Source organism: Micrasema longulum, unplaced genomic scaffold (assembly GCF_059751315.1).
Source record: "Micrasema longulum isolate JH-2025_06_02 unplaced genomic scaffold, ASM5975131v1 h1tg000952l, whole genome shotgun sequence".
Classification (NCBI taxonomy): domain Eukaryota; kingdom Metazoa; phylum Arthropoda; class Insecta; order Trichoptera; family Brachycentridae; genus Micrasema; species Micrasema longulum.
Window position 1 is genome coordinate 165,683 of NW_028278143.1, and position 18,649 is coordinate 184,331.

The following is an 18,649-nucleotide window of genomic DNA, read 5'->3' on the forward strand; positions in this document are numbered from 1 at the left end:
GTAATATGAAGAGTGGTCATCGAAATGATATGTTTTTTATTTATATTTGAAGGGCGTGAAGCAGTGTACTCGTATTGGTTAAAAAATGGAACCCAAGTTACATTTTTTTCCTTCTTTTATAATCTTTTCGAAATTTTCACTGGTTCAAATTTTAATATTTTTTATATATTTTAGTCTCATTAGCTCTTCGCTGCGTTAGTTAGTGAATGCTCGAGGGTGAAAACACGAATCGTTTTGTATTCTCCGAAAAATTCCTGGCTGCCTCTTGCATAACTGTGTTGGATGATTATGACCCACTAACCTTGTACATACTTTTAGCAAATCCGTATCATGCTATTATAATCTTGTTAGGTTGTGCAGAAAATGTGGGATTTCATTGCATATAACCTATTCACGTTACACATACATACGTGATTTCGCATTATGCTAATCCATTTAGTTACTCCGACAAGTCCAGACACGAAGAGTCGCTAATGATTTACCAGTTCTTCCAGGATGCACGTTCTCGTTTGCGTGACAATTATATAAGGTGGCGTAGTTTTAACCAGCAATATAAACTAAAAAACCTTCAACATTCAACACGGAAAATCTATATTATTTTGTAAATTTTTTATATTTTGTATATTTTTTTTTTGCACCACAACAGGCCAGAAAGCCCAATTACAGTGGTGAATTACATCACAGAACACCCAGGCTTGAGAAAAATCACATTTAATTTTTGTGTTCTCACCGGGAATCGAACCCGGAACCTTCCGTGTGTGAGTCAAGCGTCTTGACCACTAAACCACGGAGGCCGCCATATATTCATTATTTAAAGTTCATACAGTAGACACAATTTACAAAATAAATTATACTATCCAAATTTACAAAGAAGAAAAATAAACGAATTTAAGATTAATAAGTCGCAAAGATACCAAAATAATATCGAAATTCCTAAATTCCACACAAGTCACGCTAAAAATAATTTTGTTTTCAAAGAAACAAAAAATTACAATTATCTCCCCAATGAATTAAAAAATATTAACCAGTAATTATTCAACTATCAACTATATTACTACTACCCATTCTAGATTACGCTGATGTTTACATGACTGATTTAAGCTGTGAGCAACTCAATCAACTTGGACGACTTCAGAATCATGCATAAGGTACACTTTTGGTCTAAGGAAATATGACCACATTTCTGATTATCGTAGGCAACTGAAATGGCTCAAAATTAGACAGTGGAGAGATTATCACTCCCTCTCACTTCTGTTTAATGTACTTCGTAGTCTTAACGCTCCTATATACCTGCGTGAAAAATTTCAACGCTTATCAGTTCAAGGTTTACCTCTTCGTTCTAATTCTCAAGGCACTCTCTTAATACCCATCCACAATTCCTCTTTCTTCTCTAACTCATATAGTGTCCATGCGGCTCGACTGTGGAATCATCTCTCATCCACCATTAAAGATGTTACTACATTATCTCTGTTTTAATCACGTCTAAAGAAACTCTCCTTTCTCTTCCTTAATCTCTCCTTCTTTCCTTTTTCCTCTTTTTTTCCTTTTTCCCATTGAGTAATAGTTTTGATTTTAGATAATTTATAAACAAATACGTTTATTTCTATTTTTATGTATCTTTAGCTTTTTAATCTTATTTTTCTATTGAATATGTTCTGTAACTCGAATTATAAAAATAAATTTTTTATTTTATTGGTTGGTATAGAAATTGCCATTTAGCAACAAGCCCGCCAACGTACAAAGAACATCATGTACAAAAAGTTTAATAAATAAAAAATAAATTATCAACTATTATATCAGTAAATAGTAAAAGTAAATTTTTTGAACCCGAGCAAAAACAGCTTTCTATTTTAGTATTACTATATTATGATTTTATTTTTGTATCAAATAATTTTAAACATCGAACCCGCGACGCCAGTTTCACAGTTGGCCGTCTAACCAACTGCGCCACGGCGCCTGTCGAGAATATCAGAACAATATCATATTCAACTTTCTAAAACGAGATTAATAGACCAGGGACTATACAATAAACTACCAGACAAAGCTTAACAAAAGACTCAGACAACATTTACAGAAGATGTTAAAAATATTATCATTAACAATAGAATATGAATTATTAAAAAAGGAAAAATATGTTTTGTTAAATGTATGTAATCCGTAAAATTTAATAAATAAAATTTCAAATAAAAGTTTTTTATTAAAAAAAAGAAATCTTTCACTCAAAATAAACAAATACATAAATACGAGTTGTTAGAACCGAGTTGTGGTTCCGTGGCTATTCTCGCGGACTCACGGATCAATCGTCCGAGGTTCGAACCCCCGCTCTACCTTAACTCCAATTCTATTATGGCTCAAGTTTTTTTTTTAAATGAGTTAGTTAAAAAAATGCGTTTGCACATGGCGGGAATTCAAGTGAATGTATATAAAATGACGTATTTAAAAAAAATAATAATAAAAAAAAGAAGACTTTTGCAACTCGGGGAAAAAGAAGTTCGGTTAGTAAAGCGATTAAAATTGAATAGTAAAAAATCGGTAATTGAAAATAACAAAAGTCGGCTGTTAGCGACTGTTACATGCTAGTGTATTTTCATCCATATTTGCATACACATATTTTTTTATATACATTTAATGCCCGGGGGGCTTTTACACTACAAATAAAATAATAATAAAAAAAAGTATAGTTTACAAACCAGTAGCCATCTACACAAAGGTCAAAAAGTAAAGTTAAAAAAACATGTTTAAAAAGATACAATATAAGTTATTCAAAAGTCCGCAACCTAGTTGTTACAAAGTATCGTGATATAATTTTTGATTTTATCAAAGCAGGCGAAGTATTAAATATATCAAAAAGATCATTAAATTTATTGTCATTTAGATGAAATCTCACGAATGCAGAGCATAATTTGTTTGAAAAGATTTTGTGTGGAAAGTAGATCTAAGTCCTGGTGGTCTAAAATGAAATCCTTAGGTTTACTTTATTTACTAAGCATGGAAATATAGACAATCTATAACATTATTCACTCACAATATTATGCAGTGTAACAACATCAGCTACTATGCGTCTAGTTGAAAGCGAGGACCAATTTTCTAATTATAAGTCATATGATATCTAATAATTATTATTATTATGGATAACTTATGTAGAGCTATTTCCGTAATATAATACCTCAAAGGCGCTTTACGTAGAGATTATATAGATAAATAAACTTAATTGAAGCTTTTAAATTTATAATTTAATTAAAACAATTCATTTTGTTGTCACATGCTACGGGTTTATTCAAATAATTTAGAGAACAAGTGGGTTTTAAGTTTTTTCCGAAAGATCACTTTACTTTCACAGCCTCGCACCTTTGCTGGGAGAGCATTCCATGCCATAGGTCCTGCGACCGTAAATGCGCGTTCACTAAATTTAGTTCGCTGTTTGCGTAGATGTATAATAACTTTTCCTCTCGCCGTAGACGTAGCTAATCTAAGCGTGAGACGCCTGTCAGCTAGTTCATTTGGAATGCATAGTTCCCTTAGATATTCTGGAGCAGAGTTGTGCAGTGATTTATACAAAAGCCAACAGAGTTTGTATTCGACCCTCTGTGGAAAACGTAGCAAGTGTAATTCCCGAAGAAGTGAAGTGATATGACTAAACTTAGAGATTCCGAAAATAAGTATCACTGCAGCATTCAATACAGACTGTAGGCGAGTCATTTTGTTCATCGGTAGACCAGCAGAGATACCATTACAATAATCGACTCTAGACACTAAAAACGCATTTATCAATTGACGGGCGGCATCAACCGGTACATTTTTGCGTATGCATTTAATTTGTCTCAGCTGGTAGAAGCATGAACTTATCGTTCTACTAATTTGAGCGTCGAGAGAAAGGTCAGAATTCAGTAAAACTCCCAGTAATTTAACGGTGGGTAAAGCGGTACTCCCTACATTGGGTAGGGCCGTATCCTGGATCAAATTATGTTGTCCGGCTGAAATCACCCATGGTTGTTCCGTTTTTGATGGGTTTAATGTCTGTTTTCAGCCATCCGGTTTCCTATTTTCTCGACGCACCCATCAATTTAATTGACAAGCACACTTCTCTCGCCTGGTTTGCAATAAAAATAAATCTGTGTATAGTCTGCAAAGGGGTAGACCCATATATATATCTATCATAATAATCATCATAATCGGGTTGTGGTCCTGTGGCTAGTGTCTCGGACTCACGGACCAAAGGTCTGTGGTTCGAATCCCCTTCTACCCCAACTTGATTCTCATTTTCTAATAGTGCGTTATTTACAACTCGTTGAAAATGGCCCTCAAAATTAAATATTTGGGTAAAATCATAAGAACGCAAATATTTCTTGAATTTTTATTTTTAAATCTTATAGTTAATATACAGGGTGTTATTCAAACCCTGTCACATCCAAAACCACGATGATCAGTATGGGCAAGAAGACATATTATCATTCAAATTAATTTTTAGAACGAATCAAATTTTAAAATGAAATTTATGAAAAAAAAACAAATGGTTGTTTACTTCTGCAGGGGAGAAGCGAGGGGGGCACGGCCGCACTGTTGGTGGTGTATAAGACTCCCCCCTCCCCCCCCGTTTCACTCATGCAGAAGAAAGCAACCATTTGGTTTTTAATTTTAATTTTATCCGTTCTAAAAACTAATTTTAATGTGCCAATATGTCTTCTTGCTCATACTGATCATCGTGGTTTCGGATGTGACAGGGTTTAAAGAACATCCTGTATATTGTAGGAAATTTCTCCGGGCTCTCTAAATTATCTATATATTTACATTATAAATAGGTGACAAGATTTCAGCCTTTTTATGTTGCATATTATCCGGACTCTAGTTATGACATAATATGCTAGCTTCAACGGAAGCAAATTCACATATTTAAACATTACGTTATTAATTATTGCTACAAATAATTCGTTTAAAATCGCATAATTATGACCAGTTGGGGGCCGATACGCCACGCCGCCCGTTCCGGGTCAAAAAACCAATCGTTAATCAAAGCAATAATAATTGATAAGTACTCATTGTCTTGGTAACAATAATTTTTCAGTTCCAGATAACTTGACATTGATATGCAAACACCTAACACACTTTTATATACATGTATGTAGTTCTCTATCACCCAGAGAAAACAAACAAAACGTATTTTCAGATTCGCAAACATTATTTCTTTGTTAGATATTGTTTTGTGCTAGAGCTGGTCGCTTGTTTAGAAATTGCGAATGTCGTGTTATTGAAATGACTGCTGTTGATAAAAAAGTTGGTAAACATGGCGCAGCTGAAAGCATCAGGATGTTGTTACATTTTGGAGGTGATAAAATAGGAAAGTTGAAGGCGTCAGTGGAAAAATGGCTCGAAGACGAAGGTTTGTGACTGCACTAAAGTTCGATATGATAATGTTTTGAAACTATAGAAGCTACCCGCAACTACTGGAGGCAACCTAACATAACTTACATCAACAAACAATTACATTAGCTGCAGCTGTAATGTAATTATTTACTGTTTCAATTGTTCCCATATTGTGTTCAATTTCTAGTTCATAACTTTAATATGTTTCTTTTCGTATCAAAATGCATCTGTCGTTACTCGAATTTTCGGTGTATAAAACTTTTTTTTTCAATCAACATCTTTTTACATTTATATCAAGTAAATGTGGGGACCAGAGAGTGATAGACGAGGATGTGTTGTTGTGTTGTTGTCCATGGCCACAGTGTCCAATGAACCAATATAGGGCGCGCAACACGTCATTCGCCCTTCTCTGCCTCCACCAGTATTCAAATTCACTTTAAAGTATTATTTGTTTAACCTCGGTATTTTCGTGTGTAATACCTAAACCAAAAATTGTAAGTAACTTTAGTGACGTGTTACGCGCTCTTATGTAGGTCCATTGAACACTGTTGTCCATTGACCATAGACAACTGTCATGTCTCTCACTCTCTGGTTTCCACAATTTGTATTTATTGCTTCCATTATAACCTGTACGTATATATGGTTTGATATTTTAATTTTAATTTTTGTTTATTAAGAAAAACAACAGCAATACAAAAAAATATACACAACATTATAAAAAAAACATAAAATAAAGCCAAATCGGTTTTCCACATAAATACAATTATAAAAATCCAGTTAAGTTAGATATAATTCATAGAAGTGCATGTGTGCGAGTTTTTTTTTTGTGTGAGGATGCGTGTGTAAAAAAGTGGAGTGTGGTTTTGGTAGGTATGTGAATATGTGTGTGATTGTATATGGGTGTGAGGGTAGGTTTAGGGACAGGGTAAGTGTGTATTTGATATGAGTGAATAGAAACAATTTAAATTTATAATGAAAAAATATGTTTTTTTTTTATAACGAAACATAATTTTTTTCAAAAAATATTTTTTTAATTTTGATATCGATTGTTTTATCCAAAATGAATTTAAGAGTTCTCCTCACCAGGGAAATCTGTTCTAAGGAGGACTGTACACCTGTACAGTGTTCAAATTTCATATATTATTATTTAACAAGTCTGTTAAATATTTTTTTTTATTTAATAAAACAACTTTGTTTTTAGCCAATATTTTTTTTTCCGCCGACTGATTTCAAGGCTTAACAAGCTTATTTCTCAGGGTATACTTAACTAATGAATTCTTTCCTATTTTATTTTATCAGTATGTTTCAATGAGACTAAGAAATCAAGTCTTTTTGTTTTGAAAGGATGGTAATGTGAGATGGATACGTTCGAAACTAGACATGAGTGGACTATTTAAAAAATATATATTTGCAGTATTTGAGTTTGTGCAAATGTTTGTAGACAAAAAACTGGATTTCACCCCCTCGGGAGTCATTAAGATTAACAAATTACAACAAGGATAGAGAATACCTAAAATAAGGGAATCATAATAATAATAAGATCAACAAATGGAAGAATTGAAGAAATATGGATATTCAAACATAGGCAAAATAGTGAATGTTACACAGTGTGTAAAGTGGCCACTTAAATCAGCCAATGACAGGTCATAAGCCCTGTAAATGCGTAGACTTCCATATTCCCTTATTTTAGGTGTTCTCCATCCTTGTTGCAATTTGTTAATTATTTATTTGGTTATTTATAATTTTTTTCTTATTATGAATCGCTTTTTCAATTTCCAACATTTCAAAGTTGTCTAATTTTAATATTTCATTTTCAACATGGAGAACTTTCAATCCAGTTTTATTTTTTTCCTTCTAGATGATAAATTTAGCTTGTTTTGTTTTTTTCTTCTTCATTCCCTTTCCGCACCTAATGGTGCATAGGGCACTGCATTGATACACCAACCGCAGCGGATCTTCATTATGTTTTCTTATCCGAAGGTAAGATAATCAGTCAGATTCAGAGCCAGTCCGGGGATTATGAAATATTCAAGTGTAAAAACACCAAACATGTCGTGAATCAAACACGAGACCTCTTGCATTGCAGGCAAACGCACTGACCACTACACCACGAGGCCGATGTTTTGGTTTCAATTGACATAATTATTGTTAAATAGTGATCAATTATAGATAAGAAATACTGCAACCATTTCAATTTTAATCATTAAGTGGTGAACCTTATCAAGTTTTTTTATTATTTGAAATTCTTGTAGGAGCATTGATTACTCTTCTTAATCCACGATAAGATAATATTTGTAAGTATTAAAATTTATTTGAATGGCCAGTATAATATATACTTATTATATTATACCATTGAGTAATACTTTTGATTTAAGGTAATTTATAAACAAATACGTTCATAACATATTACAACAGAGGTGAAGAACATTTAAGAGAAGGTAATATCTACAGGGCTTATGACCTGTCATTGGCTGGTTTAAGTGGCCACTTTACACACTGTGTAACATTTACACATTCTGCCCATATTCTACATTCCTTTAATTCTTTCATCTGTTGATGTTTGTGAAGTTGAAGAGCTGAAACCTTTATTTATGCGGGTGAGATTCATCTAATTGAATTATTTCACCTACACACTAGGCAACGCATGAAATTTTTTTTTTTTAATGTCTATACTTCTTCATGGACCAGGTGGATTTATCAACAATATTTTGAGTTTGTCCAAATTTAAAAAAAAAAATGTCCATGAGGAAGTATAGAAATTGAAAAAAATATAATTTTTCAGGCTTTGCCTAGTGTGTAGGTAAAATAATTCAATTAGATGAATCTCACCCGCATAAATAAAGGTTTCAGCTCTTCAACTTCACAAACATCAACAGATGAAAGAATTTAAGGAATGTAGATGTTCAAATATGGGCAGAATGTTGAATGTTACACAGTGTGTAAAGTGGCCACTTAAACCAGCAAATGACAGGTCATAAGCCCTGTAGATGCATATACTTCTATATTACCTTCTCTAAAATGTTCTTCATCTCTGTTGTAATATGTTAATGTTAACAGCTCCCCAGGGAGTTGAAGCCAGTCCTTGTCTACAAAAATTTGGACAAACTCAAAATATTGTTGATAAATACGTTTTTTTCTATTTTTATGTATCTTTGGATTTTTAATCTTTATTTTCTATTAAATATGTTCTGTAACTTGAATTATAAAAATAAAGCTATTATTTTATCGGTTGGTTGAAAGAAATTGTCATTTGGCAATAAGCCCGCCAATGTACAAATAACATTATGTACAAAAAGTTTAATAAAATATATATATATATATATATATATATTATTTCTACATAAAATCCATACGTCGTCATTTGTAAAAGTTGAAATATTTTAAAGTAAATATTTGTTTTGTGTCCTAGAGAAAGAAGGATTATCAGATTTGTACCATGCCGTTGCTGTAGCGCGATCGATAGGAGCTGCCGCAGGACTAATATCTGGAGACCACTGGGTGGATGCTCAGCTTGACACAATGGCCCTTTTCATTTATGAAATGTTGCAAAGTGAGTTTATCATTGCATCTAATAAACATACAAAAGGTGATAGTGGATTAGTAATTAAGACGATATTGGTGTAAAGTCTGTTCATTATCACAAGAATTTTCAAATAAACAAACCAGCCGCGTGATATCCTACGGAGAACAGCCTATTTAATACATTTATCTTAATCTAAACGGCACGGTAAAATTATAGTGGATTGGCAATTATTAGATTCGTTTGTACCTATTTAAATTTTGATAATATTTAGGTTTTTTTTTATAAAACTCCATAGTTAATGATTTTAATAAAAATACCAATAACTCTTGTGTAGCTGTGATGTCACACTAGTTGACATAAAACTTGATAAATCTTTCTTATTAAAAAAAAATATGAACTTATATTTTTTGTGATCTTCAAACGGACGTTTTCACACCAGATTTGAAAAGTAAATTTTTTATAAATATGCTGGATATCAATACAAAAAATATTTATCCTTGCTACGCGAATAATGAATGTCCGCTAATTCAGCAATACATCTGTATAAGAGAGACCATAAAGATAGAACTCATAAAAAGGAAGACAGAGACGCTTTTCTGTGGCAGATGTTGTGTAAAACAGATTTAGTCCGTCGATGACAGTGATGGGGGACGCACGCGCGTAAAATGAGCGGTGTTTTGTGATTTTTAATTTATTTTGCTGTAACAGGGCTAAATTATATGTTTATTTGCATAAATTATGGAAAGGGAATTATTAAACAGTATGTCTCCGTGCTTTTTTCAAATGTCTGAACTTTAGAATAATCCGTCTTTTACTAGCGCCGCGCGTAAAGGGATTATTTATCACAGTCTTTTAAGAGATAAAAACGCATCGGTTAAAAAATTAGTTAAAATATAAAAACAAAATATTTGCGTTTTTATAATTAATGACCATTTTCAATGAATTGTGAAAAATTCACTATTAGAAAATGGAAATCAAGTTGGGATACTGTGGGGTTCGAACCTCGAACATCTGATGCATGAGTCCGAAACACTTGCCACGGACCACAACCCGAATAAAATAATATAGTAAAAATTAAAAACGTGATTTTAATGATAACTATATCAAAATCAATATTTAAATTTTGCGTGTACTCTTAGATAAATATCCTGCAAAAGGAAATCGACCTGAGATTAATCGGTCTCATAGTGTACTGGTTATTGAGTTTGCCAAGCATTAAATAAATAAATAATTTTGATCCACCATCCATTTTTAATTTTTGTATTGTATTTTATCATACCGTGTAGATTTTTATTGTGGTGCGAAATGGATCAATCATGCGATATCACGCAGTGGGCTCGTGGTTTGCACGTGCACAGCGGTCCAGTCTCCGTGAACGTACTGTCGCCAAAAATATGCTCAAAATAGTTTTTTTTTCTACTCATTTGTGCACTGGTCATAAACGAAATATTTGACCGGAACAACTACCCATTTTTGCACTTTTCATATTACAGAATCGGAAACCTGGTACCAAGAAACAAACAAAGCTAAGAAAGAAGATTTGAAGAAACAATTAATTAAAGAAATAACTCAATATTACTTACATCGCATGGAAAACGCAGTAAAAGCTAATACAGGACATTTTTCTAATAAGGTAATGCAAAATTTTGATTGAATTAATAGCCAATTTACGAGTATACTCAATTTTGCAAAGGCAACGGATATCAAAAACTATCCCGTTTCTTTTTTAGATCTTTATTTGTAAGTAACTTATAGTAAATATTTTGAGTTGGCAAGGACTGGATTCAACTCCCTGGGGAGCTGTTTATATTTACATATTACAACAGAGATAAAGAACATTTAAGAGAAGGTAATATAGTAGTCTAGAAATTTACATGGCTTATGACCTGTCATTGGCTGGTTTAACTACCTTTATATTACCTTCTCTTAAATGTTCGTTTTTTTTTTTATTAATTAAATTATTTTTTTTTACATTTTCAAGATTTTTACAATTTATTTCTCTAATTTTTAAAGTGCGTAATAAAACATGTTTTATACCAATTTCCTGTAGGGCTGAACTTCCCCATCATTATTTTGAAGTACTTTGTTATTACGCATGTATATGTTTACCCCCAAAGCTTAAAATAAATGTCAGCAACGTTTTTTTTGTCCGTTTTCTGACATTTCACGGTAAAAAAATCGATTAATTCGATGTTTAAATTAAATTATTTGCGTGTCTCGAATGCTTGTATTTCGATTGTTCCCATCATTAATTTTCTTATCTAAAGCTAGGGTTTCCTAGGACAGCGGTGCCCGTATCTTAACGGCCGTAGTGAACGGTGATGCGGTGGATAGCCGTCGTAACGTCGACTAAAGAGTGGTTTTCTAGGGAAACGGTGTTAAATGGCGTTGATAACACCGTTTTCGTAGGAAACCACTCTCTAGTCACCGTTACGACGGTTATCCACCGCATCACCGTTCACTACGGCCGTTAAAATACGGGCACCGCTGTCCTAGGAAACCCTAGCTTAATAAAACCACGCAGAGTGCAGATTTATAATTTTTAAAATGATTTTTTTTTCTAGTTATCTTGGATCGACATATTCTTCTTCGGTGTCACGGAAGCGTTGGAAATTTATTTTGGATCAGCTCTGATTGACGGAACCTTTCCATTCCTCCTGAAGCTTATTGAGGATGTTGGAAGAATTCCGGCGATTCGTGATTACATTAGTAAAAGGAGAAATTCTGTAATAGAAGGCTGAACACCAAACATTGTCACGGCTACTGTTTCATTTATTTAAACCCCATTTTATACTTTTTTCGGCCACTTTTACGGAACAAGTTAAACTTTGCTAATCGATTAACCGTAAACCAATTTTAAAATAAATCATTATTCAAATCTTCGTCTTTCTAAACCTAGTTTTAATTTGTTTTCTTTTTTGTTGTTCAGTGCACAACGGAGTTTTAGTTTTTGAGTCACAATGGAACTGGCAGAGGAAGGATGAAAGCCGAGTGAACGCGGTTGGAATGCGATCTCCTAGACGAATGTGTGGGAAATCAGTGTATGTCAGGGTTGCGAATGATGAAATCAGGCGGGAGTGTAAATCTGAGTCAAGTATAATTGATAAGACTAAGAAAGGGTCTCTGATATGGTTTGGTCACGTAGAACGAATGGAAGACGAAAGAATGGTCAAACAAGTAAATATGGCGAAAACGAACGGTAACGTGAGACGAGGACGACCAAGGAAGACGTGACATGATCAGATAAAACAAAATCTTAAGTCTGGTCATGTCAAAAGCAGACAGAACCGAAGGGCATGTATGACAAGATGTATGAATGTGGAAGAAGCTAGGATTATATGCCAAGATAGACGTGTGTGGTGGTCAAAATGGCGTGATGGTAGTAGTTTTATTTGTGCTGTTCGTTTTTTGCAATCCATTTCTTCTTGTCTCTTAATTTATTTTATTAAAAATATTTTACATGAATATGTTACAACAGAGAAAAAGATTTTTTATTAGAGAATAATATAGAAGTCCAGACATTTACAGTTTAAGTGGCCACTTCTATATTCTCTTCTATAAATTGTTCTTCATCTCTGTTGTAATATACTAATATTTATTTATTTATTTGATGGACTTATGCAGTCCATTCTAACGATGGCTAATACGATTTCTTATAATAAATACAGGCACCAATAAAATAAAATACAACTAAATAAAATTAAAGCTAGGACAAAAAAAAAATACTACCTCTAGACAAGATCTAGTCTAACTTAGTGATTTTTTAAATCTATAAAGACTTACACCAAACGACTCCCAAAGGGTTTGAATCCAGTTCTTGTCTACAAAAGTTTGGTTTTTTTTTTAATTAGAGGTGGCTCAGGACTGGCATCTGGTTCTGGGCCCCGATTACAATGGGGAGTTAACATTTATCTTCAATTTTATTTTTATTTAAGTTTTCTGTATGAATAGAAAAATATGCATACAGTTTTTCCTTCTAAACATGTTCAATTATAGAGGTTACTGACGAAGGTACTTTGGTGTTCATTTAAATATACTCATTTTCGTACACAAATATCGGTTTTTCTTTATAGACAATCGAAGATAACTCTGTTTACTTTCCATTGTAATCGGGGCCCTGAAGCATTAGGCTGATCACCTAACCCTTTATGTGACAGATGATCAAACTACGCTGCATTTGGTTTACCAATTAAGTGCCCTATGCACCACTAGGTGCGGAAAGGTGATGATAGGTATGTTACACGTGCGTGTTTGTTTGTGCAATAAAACATGAATCAGTTTGACTTGCGCTACGTAAAGTGCTTTATCTGCAAATCTATTGCATACTTAGCATGGAGAGCGTTAAAGGTATTTTCTTCATGTTTTAACCTTTGTATCTGAATTTTATACGTTTTTCAATTATGTGTCATTATATAATATATATTCTTCTGGAATATGCCTCCGTGGTCTGGTCTCCATTCTATGTCAATCGCATAAATCACATTGAATCAGTCCAACATCGGTCGCTTCGAAAAGTAGCGTGGATGCTTGGACTAGAGAGAGGTTATTATTCTTATGCTGATAAAGAGTCAATGTTAAATATTTCTAGTCTACAAAAACGTAGAACTAATATTGACTCCATATATATGTTCGGCATACTAAATGGTATAATCGATGTTCTATCATCACTGGGACAAGTAAAATTCAATATTCCGACTCGTAGGTTGAGAAACAATGCAGTACTGTTCATCTATCAGCATAGAACAAACTATGGCCTTAATTCTCCAATGAACCGTCTTTGTCGTATTGTTAACTCAAGACAAGATCTGGACTTTTTGGTTTAAGTTTACAACGATTTAAACGAGCACTAAATAAATAGTCCAGATCTTGTCTCGATGTCCCTTATGTTTGTTAACGCTTCTTTTCTTTTTTTAAAATGTTTTCAACTATTCTTTTATTGTAATATTTAAACCCTTTAATTGTATATATGGACAATGTCCGTTAATAAATAAAAAAAAATATATAAGGTGGCGCGAAAGTCATCACCTTATCGGAAGATGCCATGACTTTTGCAAATGGTGGCAAATGTTAGTTCTGCTTTGACATTTGTGAAATAAACAGATACAAAATACACGTCAACAATTCATGAATCGCTATACTCCTCTCAGAACGCAGGAAAAAAAATTTATTTTTTTGCGGAATAATTCGTTGGTGGTGTTTGATTATATAAATTTGATGTGTTTGATCATATAAAATAAAAGGATCATTAAAATAAAAATAACTACACATATAAATAGTGTAGTGAGAGATTTTTTGGAAAAATATATGTAAATCAAAAAACATAGTACTTTATGTAATTGGTAAACATATTATTTATATTTTCATGTATTTCATTGCTTTATGTTTGTTTTATTATATATTATACTATATTATTTATGTTTAAGTAACACGTATTCTTGGCACATATATATACTTTATATTTAACGGTTTTTAATTTCCTACATTTGATTAGCTAGGCATTTATAATTAAGTAGTTTTAGTTTTTCTTTTTTATGTTATTGTTTTTTTGGTATAGGACTACTTTTGCTCTAAAGATAGAAAATCTCCATCTTAGAACAGGCTGTGCCATGTTAGATGGAGACTATCATAAACAGAGAACATCCCGCTTTCATTTTACATTAATTGGTTTATATAGATTCGCTGTTATTAAGTATATATATAATTTTTTTAAATAAATTTACAAATAAAATAAATATAACAACATAAAAACGAAAAATCTTAGATGGTCAATAATCCAGTTTGAGTACTTTACGTGGGGCACGTCGAGTTATATGCAAGAAATTCTTCAACACTCAAAAACATTAAAAATGGTTTTGCCTTCGAGTCCTTTACAACCTTTCTAATGAAGTAAATTACCAAACCGAATAATTTCGACAATATCTCCATAAAAGTCAGAATTATTTTATCATGTACGTCTTTCAATTCAATTCAATGTGGGAGCGTTTATGTTTTCAATACTTGATGCCAGTGGATTTCCAATTTGAAGTAAAGGTGTGACTGTTGTTGATTGGTAGTTCAGGCAATTTCCGAGGCGTGGTTAATATTTATATTGAATTATCACCGGATATTTTACATTAGATTTCTGATTAGTATTAATTGACGTAAAGATACTTTAGATATAGAAATTTCGTACTAAAAAGATACGATTCCCTTTGATACTATTTTGACGTTATTTTCGTAACATGTAACTGTTTAATCTATACATGGACAATTGAGAACCGTTTTCACAAAGTGAAATTTAAAAAAAAAAACCAAATGCGTTTTTTTATCGAAATGGGTTCTTCCATGTAAGCTCTATCGATTGGTGAAATAAAAAAAAAAACGATATATGTGCGAAGTTGTAGCGGTTCAAGTATCGTGAATTTTATCAAAACAAAATATCTACACTTCATAGAGTTTTCACAAAGTAAAATATCTAAATACTTTTTTGGGGTGTTTAGTTTTTTAAAATCGAAAAAAAATCACCAACAAAACATAATTTCGGCCGAGAAAAAAGAAAATGTGAAGAAACTTCTGGCCTGGTGTATAATAATAAAAAAATAATATTATTTGAAATATATTTTGCTATCATTTTATTTGTGCTATTATGTATGTAAAAAATATATAATAGGTAAATACCTAAATGTTTATATTTACATAGGTAATTAGATATGTCAGTAGATGTATTATTTTACAAATAATCAGTTTAAAATGATTTCACGCAGAAGAAAATAAATTTAATTCCCAACATAAATTTATATTCCATGCATTCCTATCGCAAAAATATGTAGATATTAAATTTAGAACATTTTTATCAATAATTCTACTGATTCTACATTATTGATTTTTAGTAAATGTGTAAGGATTTTATATATCTATAAAATTTGGTTTTTATTTTTTTAGAAATCATAATGGTTTTATTTTTAACACGAAAAACCCTTCTCCTGAAAAATTTACATTTTGTAGACATTTCGTTTTGTTAAAACGGCCCTCAATTATTGTATGAAATACCGCAGTATTGGAGCGAAAATGGAAATTTTTTGGGTAAGCTGTTCGTTGTACTCTGACGATGCATTTCTTTTAGCAAGTAGCAAGGAGGATGTGCAACAATTAGTTTCTAGAATGTATGATGGATGCCTGGAGAGAGAATTGGCGATGAACGAAAGCTATCAAAATTAATGGTATTTGAAAGGTGAAGTGAAGTTACTGAGTGAATAATAAATGTGAATAATGAATGTCTCGAACAAGAATAAGTATTTGTGTATCCGAAGCATGTTTTCAAGAGATGGAAGAGTATAATAACATGTTGAAAGGAGAGTGAATGCGGGCAACAAAATAAAATTGGCGCACTCGGCACAGTAATTAACAATAAAAATGTCAATCGAAGCTTGACTGGCAGAGCACAACGGGGTTTTAGTCGTAACACTCATGTATGAAATTGGAACCTGGAATTGGCAGAAGAGAGATGAAAGGAGAGTGAACGCGGTTGACATGCGGTATATTAAATGAATGTGCGGTAAATCATTGTATGCCAGGGTTACGAGTGATGAAATCAGGCGAGATTGCAAATCTGAGACTGGTATAATTGATAAGATCAAGAAAGGGTCACTGAGATGGTTTGCTTATGTAGAACGAATGGATGATGAAAATATGGTCAAACAAATAAATATGACGAGAATAATAATCATGTTTGGCTGATTTATATATGGCCATTTTTGTAAAAAATCACCTCAAGGGTGCTTTATAATTGTATACCTAAACTTACATTCTAACTAAACTAGAGTGATATATTATATTTCCTGATTTAAAATTGAGGGTATTATAGTCCAAGCAAGTGAGATTTTAGTTGGGATCTGAACTGACTGGGACTGTCGATGATTCGTAAGTTTGAAGGCAATTGTTTCCAGGCAGAGGGGCCGGGCGTATTTAGGGAGCGCTGGATTTCGACAAGTTTTCCTCTTGCTGAATCAAATGCTGACCTAAGAGTAGATTTTCTTAGACATGTATTTTCCCTAATACAAAGGTCCGATAGATATTTTGGAGCCATTTCATGCAGGGATTTGAATACTGTCCAGCAAAGCTTGTATTTTATTACCTCTGGGCTTTTTAACCAATGCAAATCTCGAAGATGTTGTGAGATGTGAGAATATTTTTTTCACTGCTTTTTTTACTGGTTTTTTAATGATAACGTAGGACTAAGAATTCCTAGAAAGACGTGGCCTGGTCAGACAAACAAATATCAAAGGTCTGGTCGTGCGAAAATCAGAAACAATCAAAGGACATGTATGACAAGATGTATAAATGTGAAAAAAGCTAGAAATGTATGTCACGATAGACATCTGTGGCGATCCATCTTATCTGCCTACCCAACGGGGAAATGTCGTGATGGTAGTAGTAGTAATAGTATAAATGGGTTGCAAAGATATATCATCAAATAACACCGCCAAAAAATGGCATCTTAGAAACTCAACCGATCCATCATTAAATAAAGTAGGCAAAATATAGAGTACACAGAAAATCAGAATAATGTATGAGGGTCACAGTGTGATATTGTGATCCTGAACCCATGAGTGACATAATTTCGACAATGCACTTCAACTGTTTAGATGTATAAGTTATATTATACTGTGGCACGGTACAATTCCTATGTACATAAGGTTACACAAATTACATCATTAATGTGGAACGCTGAAATGCGATTCAAAATGTCGGTTAAGTGAGTAATAGTCAAACCAGTAAAAAATATTTTATGGCCAGATTTGGTAAAAAAAATATCAAATTGAGAGAGAGATTATTTAATCAACAGTAATTTAAATGCCTATATCGAAATCTTTGTTGCAGGTGTGTTTAGTCCTTAAAATGTAAAATGATTAGAATGACAGCTGTCGAACTCAAATCAATAGTGAAGTGAAATTACTGATCACTGACCATGTACCGATCAAATTGATTTGATCAGTTTTTTCATGCGAACATGAAATTCTGTTTCCGAAAATTGATTTTCGGAAACGCAAAAACAAGCCTATTATAGTGTGTTAAGACATATATTCACCAAAAATAAGACATTTATACTTTTTTCGCAAACATTATCGAACGAACTTTTTTTTATTCGATCAATTTACATTGATCAATTTGTCCATCTCTAACGTTTTTGAAAAATGATATGACCTTGTAAGAACGTCGTTAATAATTAGGTTTATTTATATTTTTTTAAAGTTTTAAAGCTGATTTTAAATATAAAGTTTATATTTGAAGGACTAACTTTGTGGTTATTCATTATAATAAAATAAATAAAAAAACTTTGTTTTTAACCACCAATTTTTATTTTTCACCGACCGGTTTCAAAGCAAACAAGCTTCTTTGTCAAGGTTTGCGTAACTAATTAACTAAAGAAGCTTGTTTGTTTTGAAACCGGTCGGTGAAAAATAAAAATTAGTGGTTAAAAACAAAGTTGTTCTATTTATTTTATTATACTGATTTTAAATATTTATGTTGATTTATATGTCAAGAATTGTATTGAAAAAATAAATTAACTTACCAAATACGAATGATTTTTCGTGTGTCAATATAAATCACTCCTTAGACGTTACTACAAAGTTATGTCGTCAGTTTTTCTGACAACTGTCATTCTAATCGTTTTACATTTTAAGGACAATAGATGCGAATTCTGCAAGATTCAATTCTGGTTTATTGTAATGGTGATTTTGTTGGTTTCTAGAATGAACTAATCAAAAATATTTCAACTGCTAT

General features: G+C 32.5%; 1 protein-coding gene and 1 long non-coding RNA gene across 2 annotated transcripts in view; one reads left to right on the plus strand and one right to left on the minus strand.

The window, feature by feature from the left end:
* The window catches only part of LOC148277948 (uncharacterized), a 28,052-nt gene that overhangs the window by 5,327 nt on the left and 4,076 nt on the right, over window positions 1-18,649 (minus strand). The window lies entirely within an intron of this gene.
* LOC148277949 (glutathione S-transferase-like) lies at window positions 5,186-11,762 on the plus strand. The gene is made up of 4 exons (XM_088232145.1): window positions 5,186-5,377; window positions 8,771-8,911; window positions 10,378-10,517; window positions 11,449-11,762. Exons 1-4 carry the CDS (start codon window positions 5,251-5,253, stop codon window positions 11,623-11,625), a joined length of 585 nt encoding a protein of 194 aa, XP_088088271.1. The 5' UTR covers window positions 5,186-5,250; the 3' UTR covers window positions 11,626-11,762.

Excerpts from the sequence above, each read along its gene's own strand:
- LOC148277949 (XM_088232145.1), top strand. The coding sequence starts at position 5,251 with ATGACTGCTGTTGATAAAAAAGTTGGTAAACATGGCGCAGCTGAAAGC. Across the intron at positions 8,912-10,377 it reads CATTTATGAAATGTTGCAAA|AATCGGAAACCTGGTACCAA; the intron begins GTGAGTTTATCA and ends TTCATATTACAG. Across the intron at positions 10,518-11,448 it reads CAGGACATTTTTCTAATAAG|TTATCTTGGATCGACATATT; the intron begins GTAATGCAAAAT and ends TTTTTTTTCTAG.